Here is a 14,178-nt window from a genome sequence, read left to right on the forward strand (position 1 = left end):
CCAGCGCCCACCAAGACTAACTGTGAGGGCTTACAGTGTTGTGGCAACACCTAGTGCGCAAATTTAGGCAGAGTATATACGGCAGGCCCCTACTTTCAAACATCGAACTTACAAATGACTCCTACTTGCAAACGGAAGGAGACAAAAGGAAGCGAGAGGAAATCCACCCCTAATAAGGGAAATTCTCTTCTGTAAAAGGTGTCTCCTGTCCACTGATGCTTTATCACAATCCTTGTTTCACAATTTTTTTTTTTTTTTTTTTAAATCAATTGTCATTGGGACAGAAAGTGAGGTTCAATCTTCTGAACAGATGCACACAGACAGCAAAACAAATGTTACAGGGGTGATGACCCTTCTCTGTTTTCAGAAAAGCTTAAAAAAAGATTTTATGGCTCAAGCTACACTTTAAAGAAGTACCAGTTGAAAATGACAAACAGATTCTACTTAACAACAAACCTACAGTCCCTGTCTTGTTTGCACCGCCTGTATACTGCTGTTCAAAGTATATAGAGCCAAAGGGGCCTTTAATGACCTGGGGGAGGGGGGGCGGGGAAACCCATGCTATTTTTCTCAGTGATTTTCATCCATATTGCAGGGACCAAACATTACATTAAAGCCCCAAGCAGTCTTAAATTACTTTTTTCTTATAGTAATCTCATTTTGTGCAGGGACACGTGCCACTACTATAGACACCCAGCAGGTACGATATTTAAAGGAATTTTTCATTTTTTTTTTCACTTTAAGCATTATTAAAATCGCTGCTCCAGAAAAAACGACCGTTTTTAAAACTTTTTTTTCCATTGATACATGTTCCCTGGGGCAAGACCCGGGTCCCCAAACCCATTTTCCGACAATAACTTGCATATTAGGCTTTAAAATGAGCACTTTTGAATTCGAACGTTCGAGTCCCATTGACATCAATGTTCGCGCGAACATTCGGTCAGTTCAAAGGTTCTGGTGCGAACCGAACGGGGGGGTGTTCGGCTCATCCCTACTCCTGTCGTTTATATTTTCACTCCATTTTAGTATCACATCACTTACAGTCACATAATTCAATATTAATTTCAATTTAATTTGTACAATAGTTGATTTAACCACTTGCTTACTGGGCACATATACCCCCCTCCTGCCCAGGTGAAATTTCAGCTTCCAGCACTGCGTAGATTTAACTTATAATTGCGCAGTCGTGTGACGTAGTTCCCAAACAAAATTTATGTCCTTTTTCCCCCCACAAGTAGAGCTTTCTTTTGGTGGTATTTGATCACCTTTTATTTTTTGCGCTATAAACAAAAAAGAGCGTCAATTTTGAAAAAAGAAAATACAATATTTTTTACTTGTTGCTATAATAAATAGCCCATTTTTTTTTTTTTTAAAAAAAAATTTTTTTTCTCAGTCTAGGCCGATACGTATTCTTAAGCGACTGGTTTGCACAAAAGTTATAGCGCCTACAAAATAGGGGACAGAATTATTTATTTTTTTTACTAGTAATGGCGGCGATCTGCAATTTTTTTTTTTTTTTAATCCAGTACTTTTTTTTATTGTTTTCCATCCGTATACATGACAGGAAATATAAATTCATATTTACACACAGTGCATTTTATGTGCATACAAAAAGATCTATAACAAACACTAAAAAATCTCCATCCATCCCAACCCTCCCCTCCCTCCCCCTCCCTATCTTACTTTTAAAGTGCATACACGTTTTAAATCCTGTTCTTGTCCTTAAATTAAGTTGTTCTTTACTAGTCTATACTTGATTAGAGTGAGCGGCCTATTTTCACTAACCAGTGCTCCCATATTACATTAAATTTTTTAAGGTTGCCGCGTCTAATCCATGTTCCCCTCTCTTTCCCTATTGTGCTGTTCATTACATTGAGCCATTCTGCTACTGTAGGTGGATTTTGTGCTTGCCATTTTAGTGCTATTAGTTTCCTCGCCTGGAACAGACTTCTTATGGCTGCTACTAGTACATCCCTCTGCCCCATTCTCTCCTTAATGCATCCTAATAGGCAAACCCTGGCTTCAAGTTCCAGAGTAATTCCAAAAGTTGCATTTATATATGTCCAGAATCTTAACCCAATATCTATGCAATCTTGGGCATTTCCACATCATGTGGATGAGGTTCCCTGTGTTTTGACATCTGGGACATTTATCATCTGGCTTCCATCCGAATCTAAATAGTTTCTTGGGAGTATAATAAACCCTGTGGAGAAGGAATAGATGGGAGACCCGTTGTGACGGGGCTAGTGAAACCACTGTCCCTAATTCCAGTATCCTGTCCCATTGCTCATTCGTTATTGGGCCAATATCCTCTTCCCACCTCTGTTTGTTCCTGCAAAGCCTCTCATTTCCTACCAACTGATCCCTTATTCGTTCGTACAGATCTGAGATAAGACCTTTCAAGACCCCTGTCTTGATTAGTCTTTGAAAATGCGTTAGCTTTTGCCATCTTACCGGCTGTAACTTGAATTGGGCTTGTAGTGCGTGTCTAACCTGCAAATAGGTAAAGAACATGGAATTTGGAATACCATATTCCCTACTTAGCTCTGAGAAGGGTTTTAATGTGCAACCTGTGTACAGTTGTGCCACTCTGGTTATCCCACGTTTATCCCATTCTTTTAGTTTCCCCATGGCCAAAATGTCTTTTAAATTCTTATTTTCCCATAATGGAGAGTATTCTGTTAGCGATCTGCAATTTTTATTGGGACTGCGACATTATGGCGGACACATTTTTGGCACCATTCACATTTATACTGCGATCAGTGCTATAAATATGCACTAATTACTGTATAAATGTGACTGGCATTGAATGGGTTAACACTAGGGGGTGAGGAAGGGGTTAAATGTGTACCCTGAATAGTGTTCTAACTGTGGGTGAAGGGGACTGACTGGAGGAGGTGACCGATCTGTGTTCCTATGTATAAAGGGACACAGATCGGTCTCCTCTCTCCCTGACAGGACGCTGTCTCTGTGTGAGCCGGCAATGAGAGATGATCTTATATGTTTACATTTGAGATCAACTCTCATTGGCTGCACAGATCGCATACCAAACGGCCACTCCGATTGGCCGTTCACGGCGATCTGTGATTGGCTGTGTCCAAGGGACACGGCCAGCACAGAATTTCCCGCTGTGCGCTCGGGAGTGCGCGCGGGGAACGAGGAAAGGGGCGGATGTCAAATGGCGTCCTCCTGGATTTTCAGGTTTCGCGCTTAAGCCGTCATTCGGCTATAGCGCGGGCCTCAAGTAGTTAACCTATGTTTTTACAATAATAGACTATGTGATGTGTATAGGCATGTGCACATTCTGGCGACAGATTGCCTGCTGGCAATAACCAAGTGGCTAATTATTAAACATGCATAATTGATCAACTGGCATGGTTCTTTTCGATCGATAGATTATAATATAATACAACAATATTTTTTTATAATAATATTCATGTAGTCGCCAGTTTATGTTAGCACAAGCACACACACTCACTATTATTCATAAGTCCCATATGAACAATACAGGGCTATTTAGTACACACAAAGTAGAGTCCTGTTTGGATAGTTTTCGTAGGCCTCCATGGGTAGATATAAGAAATGAATTACACATATTTTTTTCTTTTCAATCCAGAAAAAATCATGGGTGGTCTCCGGGTTGTACCCTTTCCCCAAAAGACACCCTTTATCTCCCCTCTCCAGGAATCCCCTCCTTGTTTCCCCCAGTGCTGATAGGGGGTGACTCCTTGTAAGCTGGGTGAAGGTGGGGCTTCTTCTCGTGGGGGACCTGGAGCGCGTGGAGACACCTCAGAGTCATCTGGGCTTGGTTCATTTTTAGAAGAGCAGCAATTTGGTCGGCCATGAAATACAACTTTCTCGCTAAGGAACAGGTAAACGCATTAAATCTCATGCCAACTAAACCTAATGAAACAATTATTTATTTACTGTCAGTATAATTTTTTTTCTTTTCCCATATAGAACATATTTCCCTGAAGACCACCGTTAACCATAAACTTTTGGTCGAAACGCGTAGGTATTTATATATGTGGAATTTCATATGAATTCATTGTTCTAATTTTGAGTCCATGTGTCAAATGTTCCTTTATTAATGAGATATGTTCTTGATGTTACGACCAGTAATTGCATTTTATGACTCCCATGTAATTATGCCCTATTCCCTTTTATTTTTGATACTTTTATACATGGAATAAAAATATATATATATTTTTTATAAACAACTTGTTACTTGATTCATACAATACCTTGCTTAAAAAAAACAAAAAACAAAACACATGAGGGATCTCCCATTCAATCGGGGTATGCAGCACCCACAACTCTATTAAATGTTACCTATTCTTTAGTATCAATAATATAAATCAGGGATCTCCAAACTACGGCCCTCCAGCTGTTGCGGAACTACACATCCCATTAGGCATTGTAAAACTCTTACATTCACAGGCATGACTAGGCATGATGGGAATTGTAGTTCCTGAACAACTGGTGGGCCATAGTTTGAGGACCCCCGATATAAACTCTGTGATGTTTACTTAACACAGTGTGCATGCATATTTCCAAACAAAACATGATTAGGTAATAACTGCCAGATTCTTACTTTGTCAAGTAATGCTTCTTGTCTAATCTTGTCATTTTTGAAATCTTCATTTACATCAAGGATAAGCACTGGTGCATGGCGGAGAGACTCGAAATCCAGTCTATTTGATGGCAGAAGAGAATCAGTACATAAAAAGGAGGCATATTTTATATTTGAACTAAAGACATTTTTATTTTCAAACATAAAAGTATTAAAATCTGAAAACCATTAGCTTCCTTTACTCCCCTGTACAGGATGATTAGTCACACTGAGCAGGATTGCAAGAGAAGAAATAACAGCAACTTCTGTTTGCCTTAACTCACTGCTCAATCAGCAGTTTGAGGCAGGTCCTTGACTAAAGCAACTGTGGGTATATTGTAGGGTTGTCCCAATACTAGTAATACTGAGCATTTGCGCGAGTACTTGTACTCGCGCAAATGCTCCCGATGCTTAACCCGATACTTTTTTTTGAGTGACAAGAGGGGGCGGAGAGCGGGGGCTGAGAGGAGGCGGAGAGCGGGCTGTGAGAGGGGCGGAGTGCGGCTGAGAGGTTGCTGAGTGCGGGCTGTGAAAGGGGCGGAGAGTGGCTGAGAGGAGGCGCACCCCCCCCCCTCATCTGGGTAGTGTGCTGAGGTGCACGTCGCGGGTGCCCAAAGTGACGCGCAGAGAGAGAGAGAGAGAGAGAGAGAGAGAGAGAGAGGCTCCTCCCATAGGAAAACACATGATCCGATTTTTCTTTAAAAGCTCAGGCGTGCTCCCAAGTCCTTCGTTTTGAAATATAACTGCAGGACTATAAAAAGATATAACAGGAATGCATAAAAGCACAGAAAAATCGTCGACCCCCTTCCCCCCCTCCCCTTTTTTTTCTCTTTTCTTTTTCTCCCTTTTTATTGTTATTATCAATTTTTTTATTTAATAATTTCCATTACAATAAATTGTAATGTCCTTCGATCTAACTGATCTCATTTTATATGATACTGAAATATGTATTTAAATGACTTATATACTGTTCTGTGGATATTGTTGATCCACCCCATTACATATAATGTTTATCTTGATGTACTCTCACATATGTATTGCTTTATTATATGATCTCTTCAGAAATACCAATAAAATGTTTAAAAAAAAAAAAGCACAGCAAAATCGTATGAAGATTAATCCTCAATACTATTGAGCCCCATATTGGGAGGGAACTGTGCTGTACTGGAAGCTTCCTGGATATTCAGTTAACAACCTGTTTTCCCAAGTCATCTTCCAGGACAGCTTACACAAGAGGATGGAATAGAAATACGTACTTTCGGGGGTGCTGCTTGTAAGACCTTCCTTCCAAATGACTGGTTAATACTGGAGGTCAGATCTAATCAGCAGTGCTTGACTAATGTATGAAAACTGGACCATGTTGCTACTGCCCGGAGCGGGTGCCAGATTTTTTTGCCCAGGTTTGATGTGCTTTGACTCCAAGTGGTTCCTTCAACCATCTCACTACAGTGGCTTTTGTCGCCACTCCTTTGTACGTTCAATGTAGATTATAAGGAACCTTTTAACATCAATTGTGTTAAACTTTTTTTCCCATTAGCAGGGTTTCCACAACGGGAAGGAATTCCCATCTCCTCTGTAATATGAAAATCCATCGCCACTTTTAGTAGAAAATCAACGTCCAGTAGGGAAAATGTTATCCATGAGGATATAGCAATAAGGTTTTTTGCATGGAGCTCACTAACTCTTTTTGCGGAAACCAGCGTGACCAAAAGAACAATTTTTAGCATGAGGTACTTTAGTAAGCACACCTCTAAAGGTTCAGCAAGAAAACTCCTGAGGACCAAATTCCAAGAGGGAAATCTATTTGGGACTTCTAGAAATTGCTTTTTTAAACTTTATCAGAGGACCTTCTATTAATTTATTTTCCAGAAAGTTACAGAGGGCTGTTACCTGAACTTTTAGAGTGCTTACTGATAACTTCTGGTCCACGTCTGCCTGCAGGAACTCCCAGAATGAATTAAGAATTGGGGCATAAATTCCTGACCTGCTTGTATAGGAACCCTGTACTTCTCCATAGGTTCTACCCCACGGTTTTTCCATTGTGTTGGCTATGCCATGTTACATTTGTTTTGGCCATGCTCTAAAGTACGACCTTCTGGAAAGAGGTCAGGCGGCTGATTCAGAAGCTTACTTGCCCAGAGACATTTTTACTAAACATTACCCTACTTTTGAGACAAATATACAAGAGATCCCTCCTAAACCACCTCCTTAATGCAGCCATGGTGTGCATCCCACAAAAATGGAAACACACTGTCCCCCTGTCGGTTGTCAATGGATAGTTGTGGTTAATGAGATCAATGATATGGAATGCCTAACAGCGGTCATGAAACGTAAGAAGAAAAATTCAGCAAAACGTGGTATTATTGGCACGACTTTCAGTGTTCACAAGATTGCGCTTCGTACCTATCCCCTTGATTTATACGGACTCCGGCCCATTAGTGATTGACTGCTCGGGATATTCTTTGGCTTTTTAGGCGAGCACCAGCCCCTGCACCAAATCCTTGTATTACGTCTTCCTTTTTTCTCACTCATTCCTTCCTGATCTCCATCTATGTTCCAATTTAGGCTTTATAGAAAAGTAAAAGAAACCACGGTCTTATGCCTGCATGGGTCGAACCCCTGTTTACACACTAGTATTACATGTTTCTGCATTGTATGTTATAGGGGCCTTGTTCGGAACTAAGGTTTTCCATGTATTCGGATTCCTAATGGTAACAGAATTAAACAAGACAACACGGTTCCAAATGTGTACGGACATATTTTATTGCTATTCCTGTTAAATGTTTTATGAAGGTTTCTGATCTGCCATGTTTGCCACACATTTTTTTGTTGTACTGTACTACGTGCTTTGCTGAAGAGCGAAAAAAAAAATTTATGAAAAAAAAGAAAAAGGAAGAATTGGGGCATACATCAATGTATGCGTCTTTCAAATCCACCATGACCACAAACACCCCCCCCCCACTTGCACAATAAATCCTTCATTGTGTAAATTAATTCAATCTTGAATTTTTTTTTATTTCATCGATTTGTTTAAGGTTTTCAGATTCAAAATCATCCTGTATTTCCTCAAAGGTTTCTTCTGAAAAAAAAAAAGGAAGAAGTAGAAACACCCTTGCCTTTTCCTCCTATGTCAAAAGGCTTATTACCCCTTGTTGTAATATTTTTTCCAACAGAGCTAAAAGTGCTTCTGCTTTTCTTGTATTCCGGGTGAGAGGCCATTCTGTTATGTATTCATACCTGTAATGTTCAGTATGAAGGGGCCCTTTTTCGAATTCCTGCAATTATGGGAGAAAGGCCCCCAATCTTCCCCCCACAAAGTATATTGAGTCAATGTGACTGAGATTTCTCTTTGTCCTTATTGGGATTAAAACAAAATTTTCTGAAAGACCAACTTTTCTTCTGCTTCTAAAGTTTGGTTTGTGTATTCTGGTGCTGCCCGTTAGAACGAAAACCCTTCCTCTGCTTGCTTGGCATGGAAAAGCCCTTTTCCTAGTCAGCAGACCTAACACTGATGTCAACTGCAAAACAGTTCTCTTTTGAACAGGAGCCCACAAAGCTTGGCTTTTGAGGGCAAGTCCCCCTGCTAAAATTTCTGCTATACAGCATCTCTCTCCTTGCCGAGTTAAGGAGTGTGGTAGACCTTGCTGTGAATTTAATGGCTTCTGTAGAAGCATCAGAAATTAAAGTTACTGCTTTCTCCAAAACAGGCGACGATTTAAGAAATTTCTCTGCCTAATGTGCCCTGTTCCAGATGTCAACTAAGCTGACCCAACCAAACGGGTATGGGCTACGCATGTAGTTGCTATGGTTGGTTTAAAGTTCACAGGACTAGCCTCTCAGGCACCTTTAATAAACGTTTCTGCTTTATGATCCATAGGATCTTTGAGAGCATCTCCATCTTTAACCACTTGAAGAGAAGGCCTTTTATTGACACTTAAGTATTTTTTGCTAGAAAACTTTTTAGAAAACCAAAACATAATCTATATTTTTTTAGTAGAGGGCCTAGTAGATAAAAAGGTGGGTATTGCACCGAAAGGGGGCGTGGTCCGCCCCGAGTGCTGCCCATTGCGGGAGTTTTCCTCTGGCGCTCCCAGTCCTCCACTCGATCTCGGTGTGTCACGGAGCTGAAATGTCCGGGCCATAGTAACAATGTCCCGCCTCCTGTGATAGACGGCACACTGATCCAATGTTGGGACATTAAATCAGTGTGACGTGTCACAGGAGGCGGGACATTGTTACTACAGCCCGGGCAATTCAAATCCGCTCTGTGACACACAGAGATCTCCGCCGATCCGGGCACATGCAGGTTGAATATGCTAGGCACTGGTAGGCTGTTGGGCACAGGTGAGGCACAGGCAGGCTGAAAATGATGGGCACTGGTGAGGCACAGGCAGGCTGCAAATGATGGGCACTGGTGAGGCTGCTGGGCACTGGTGAGGCTGCTGGGCACAAGCAGGCTGCTGGGCACTGGCGAGGCTGCATTAGCTGGGCACTGGTGAGGCTGCATTTGATAGACACTGGTGAGGCTGCATTGATCTCCTGTAGTATGTCTGCAGTCTCTGACTATCTCCTGTACCATGTCTGCAGTCTCTGACCATCTCCTGCATCATATCTGCTAGAGGTGCACCTCATGGAAATGTTGCCAATACCATTAGCAATGTGTTATATAAAAATGTATTTTATTTAAAATATATAAAAATTTAAATATTTTTTAACAACTTAAGACCCGGACCTTTCGATTCGGCACTGCATTGCTTTAACTGACAATTGCGCGGTCATGCGCTGTGGCTCCCAAACAAAATTGGCGTAATTTTTTTCTCCACAAATAGAGTTTTCTTTTGGTGGTATTTGATCACCTCTGCGGTTCTTATGCTTTGTGCTATAAACAAAAATAGAGCGTCAATTTTGAAAAAAAATGCAATATTTTTTACTTTTTGCTATAATTAATATCCCCCAAAAAGATATTAACCAGTTAGCAACCGCCCTATAGACGAAATACGTCTACAAGGCGGTTGCTTAACTCTGGGAGGGCGTCAATGTACGTCCTCCCAGAATCGCGCTCCCGCGCGCCCTGTGGGGCGCACACACGGGAGCCTCCGTGACCGCCGGGTCCTCCGGACCCGGCTGATCACGGATCACGGTAAATCGCCGCTGATAGCGGCGATTTACCACGTGATCGCTCCGTCCAATGACGGAGCGATCACTAGTAAAGAAACCGGCGTCATGTGATGACGCCGGTTCCTCCCTCTCCTCTCTGTACCGAACGGTACAGTGTGAGAGAGGAGAGGGGAGAGAGCGCATGCAGCAGCAGCTGCTGCGGGCTGGATCTGTGACACATGCAGTCACAGATCCAGCCATCCCTCCCTGTGCAATACTCTGCAATGCCCCCATACTCTGCAATGCCCCCATACTGTGCAATTATGCCCCCATACTGTGCAATTATGCCCCCATACTGTGCAATTATGCCCCCATACTGTGCAATGCCCCAAAATACTCTGCAATGCCCCGCAATACTCTGCAATGCCCCGCAATACTCTGCAATGCCCCGCAATACTCTGCAATGCCCCGCAATACTCTGCAATGCCCCGCAATACTCCGCAATGCCCCGCAATACTCCGCAATGCCCCGCAATACTCCGCCATGCCCTGCAATACTCCGCAATACCCCGCAATACCCCACAATACTCGACAATACTCGACAATACCCTGCAACGTCGCCTATGGGGATTTTTAAGTAGCAAAGTTTGGCGCCATTCCACAAGCGTGTGCAATTTTGAAGGGTGACATGTTGGGTATCTATTTACTCGGCGTAACTTCATCTTTCACATTTAAGCAAAAGAATGAAGAAAAAATACTAAATTTGCCAAATTTTATAACAGAAACCAAGAAAAATTATTTTTTTTTACAGAATTTTCAGTCTTTTTTCTCTTATAGCGCAAAAAATAAAAAACCCAACGGTGATTAAATACCACCAAAAGAAAGCTCTATTTGTGTGAAAAAAAGGACGAAAATTTCATTTGGGTACAGTGTTGTTTGACTGAGTAATTGTCATTCAAATTGTGAGAGCACCGAAAGCTGAAAATTGGTCTGGTTATTAAGGGGGTTTACGTGCCCAGTGGTCAAGTGGTTAAAAAAAAAATGTTTTCCTCAGTTTAGGCCAAAACTTATTCTTCTACCTATTTTTGGTTAAAAAAAAAAAATCGCAGTAAGCGTTTATCGATTGGTTTGCGCAAAAAATAATTGTAGTGTTTACAAAATAGGAGATAGTTTTATTGCATTTTTATAAATTTTTTTTTTTTTACTACTAATGGCGGCGACCAGCGATTTTTTTCGTGACTGCGACATTATAGCGGACACATCGGACAATTTTGACACATTTTTGGGACCATTGTCATTTTCACAGCAAAAAATGCTATAAAAATGCATTGTTTACTGTGAAAATTACAGTACAGTTTAGGAGTTAACCACTAGGGGGCGCTGTAGGGGTTATGTGTGACCTCATATGTTTGTCTAACTGTAGGGGGGCAGGGCTGGACGTGTGACATCATTGATCGTATTTCCCTATATTAGTGAACACACGATCAATGAAGCTGCCACTGTGAAGAACGGGGAAGCTGTGTTTACACACAGCTCTCCCCGTTCTTCAGCTCTGGGGACCGATCGCGGGACTTCAGCGACCCACGGCTTGGCACTTAAAGAGGACGTACAGGTATGTGCATGTGCCCAGCCGTGCCATTCTGTCTACGTATATCTGCAGGAGGCGGTCCTTAAGTGGTTAAAAACATTTTCGGTATCGGTTTTGGTTTTTGGCCTAGTGTATTCTTCATTTTCGGTATCGGCACCAAAATTTCCATTCGGTACGCTCCTACCCCAGACCTCTCCTTTGCCCTAAAAGCATCTGATCACATCAAGATCAGTTTGTTCAGATGCTTTGCCCATTTAAAAATGGCGCAATTTACATCTAGGAAACGGGAAGAGACGTTGCACCCTGTTTCCTGTACTACAGAGTTCATCGGGGACCTTCCAGTCCTTACTGATTTTTAATGGTAAGCCGGCAGAATCGCCAACTTTAATTTTGTGTTTGCCGCCGGGAGGGGGAAGTCCCGGAGAGGCACCTTCCACAACCTGTAAAAGCAATCCAGCGGCTAATTTACCACTCCTTTATATATATACATATAAAAAAAAGCCAGTAGTCATCCCATTACAACCACTTAAAGCCAAATCATGTACAAGTACGTGATTTGGTGTTAAGTGGTTAAAGGAAAGGTCTGTCCTTCAAATGTGGGTTTAAAAAATGGTCCCAAAAATGCAATGACAACGCTATGCGTCTATACACGAACAATTATAGTTCAAGAAAACCAAAATACAGAAACTAGAGCCATACATTGAAATGCCTGAGTACCAAAGATGGAAAGATGGTATAATTTACAAACTGCAGGACATACCTCATTCAAGCTGTAACTTATACAACCCTCAAAAGTAGGAATACAGTAATACAGTTAAGAAAACTGGTCACGCATAGTAGTCCAAGTAACCATTTAGCATTAAATAGTTGAATTGTATCATGCAGGGTGTGGAAGATATGCTCCATTGTCACGATACAGTCAATTCTAGAAAGGATTTGTGAAAATGGGACACTTGAAGCTTTCCAATTAAAGGCAATTAACCATAAATAGGCCACACAAAAACGTTTGAATGAGCCTTTGCATATAATAAGAGACTCCTTAAATAAGAGCAAAACAGTAAACAATTAGAGGAATGCAATTGTATATTCTGACCTGCACCACATTCCCAAAAGACGTGAATAAATGAGGCTAGCACAGAACAACCTCTAAAGCAAGTGTTAGGTACTGCACTGCAGGGAACCGAGTTGAGACGGAAGAAAGTGTAATAGCAGCAGGCAATTCTTTTTAACCTCTTGACCACTGGGCACTTAAACCCCCTTCCTAACCAGACGAATTTTCAGCTTTCGGTGCTCTCACATTTTGAATGACAATTACTCAGTCATGCAACACTGTACCAATATGAAATTTTCGTCCTTTCTTTCCCACAAATAGAGCTTTCTTTTGGTGGTATTTGATCACCTCTGGGTTTTTTATTTTTTGTGCTATAAATGAAAAAAGACTGAAAGTTTGGTAAAAAAAATGAATTTTTCTTCATTTCTATTATAACATATTGCAAATAAGTAATTTTTCTTCATAAATTTTGGCAAAAATGTATACTGCTACATATCGTTAGTAAAAATAACCCAAATTTGTGGATATTATTTAGTCTGGGTAAAAGTTATAGGATCTACAAGCTATGGTGCCAATCACTGAAAATTGATCAATTTGATCACACCTGATGTGCTGACAGCCTATCTAATTTCTTGAGACCCTAACAAGCCAGTAAAGTACAAATACCCCCCAAATTACCCCTTTTTGGAAAGTGGTGTGGCACTGATGGACACTGGCAGCACCGATGAGCACTGTAGTGGCAGTGACGGACACTGGCGGCACTGATGAGCACTGGTGTGGCACTGATGGACACTAGCAGCACCAATGGGCACTGAAGTGGCAGAGGTGGCACTGATGGGGACTGTATTGCCACTGGTGGGGACTGTAGTGGTACTGTAGGGGCACAGATGGGTACTGTAGGGGCACAGATGGGTACTGTGTGGCACTGCTAGGCACAAGAAAAAATGACACTCACTTTTAAAATGTCTTCTCTCCTCACACTCTGTAACGGTGTGAGGAGAGAAGGAGACCTTTGGATGACCTGCGTTTGTTTACTTTTTGATCGCTCCCTCATTGGAGGGAGCGATCAGGTGGTGAAGAGCCGCTATCATTGGCTCTTCACCGTGATCTGTGTTGAGCTGGGTCTCCTGGACCAGGCGAGCACGCACACTCCCGCGAGCGCGCCGCAGGGCGCGCGCAAAACACGGAAGTGCGCGAGGACGTCCCAGGGATGTCCTCCCAGAACAACTCGACCGCGCTGTAGCAGTATTTTTGCTATGTCGCGGTTGGCAAAAGGTTAAAGACGTTTCTCTGATAGAGATAGATTTGGTGCATTTACATTTTCTAACAGTAATCCAGTCCTGCCCCGAAAACTGGTAGCCACACTCCCATTTTAGAAACTGGGGGAGTTTGCAGTTGGTGTAGGAGTATATAAGGGGTTTGTAAAGCTGAGAGATTAATTTGACATTTTTTAAAAGAACATGTTTCCAAGTGCAATGTATCCTCTTCTTTGATGGGAAATATCCTTTTCAAATTATTTGGAATGACCACTTTCCTCTCAAGCCTCGTATACACGTACGGGATTCCCGGCGGTAAAAAGTCCGCCAGGAAGCCCGAGGGGAAAACCGACAGAAAAACTGCCATGAGAGCTTTAGTCGGGAATCCTGGCCGTGTGTACCCTCCATCGCAGTGTTTGCCATAGGAAAACTGCCGGGTTAAAAACTGCTGGGAATCCCGATGGGAAAAAATAAGAGAGCTGGTTCTCTTTTTTTCCCGGCAGTTTTCCTGCCGTGAAAACTGCGATGGAGCATACACTAGGCCGGTTTTCCCGGCCAAAAGTTCTCATGGTAGT

The 14,178-nt window shown here is 42.0% G+C and overlaps 1 protein-coding gene across 2 annotated transcripts in view; it reads right to left on the minus strand.

Annotated features, from left to right (window-relative positions):
- Positions 1-14,178, minus strand: part of LOC120932441 (deoxycytidine kinase 2-like) — a 376,692-nt gene that overhangs the window by 37,866 nt on the left and 324,648 nt on the right. For both annotated transcript variants that reach the window (XM_040344792.1, XM_040344791.1), the window contains exon 6: positions 4,595-4,694. In XM_040344792.1, the coding sequence (XP_040200726.1) occupies positions 4,595-4,694 (100 nt within the window). The remainder of the gene's footprint in view (positions 1-4,594; positions 4,695-14,178) is intronic.

The sequence above is a fragment of the Rana temporaria genome, chromosome 3 (genome assembly GCF_905171775.1).
Source record: "Rana temporaria chromosome 3, aRanTem1.1, whole genome shotgun sequence".
In the NCBI taxonomy this organism is placed as follows: Eukaryota; Metazoa; Chordata; class Amphibia; order Anura; family Ranidae; genus Rana; species Rana temporaria.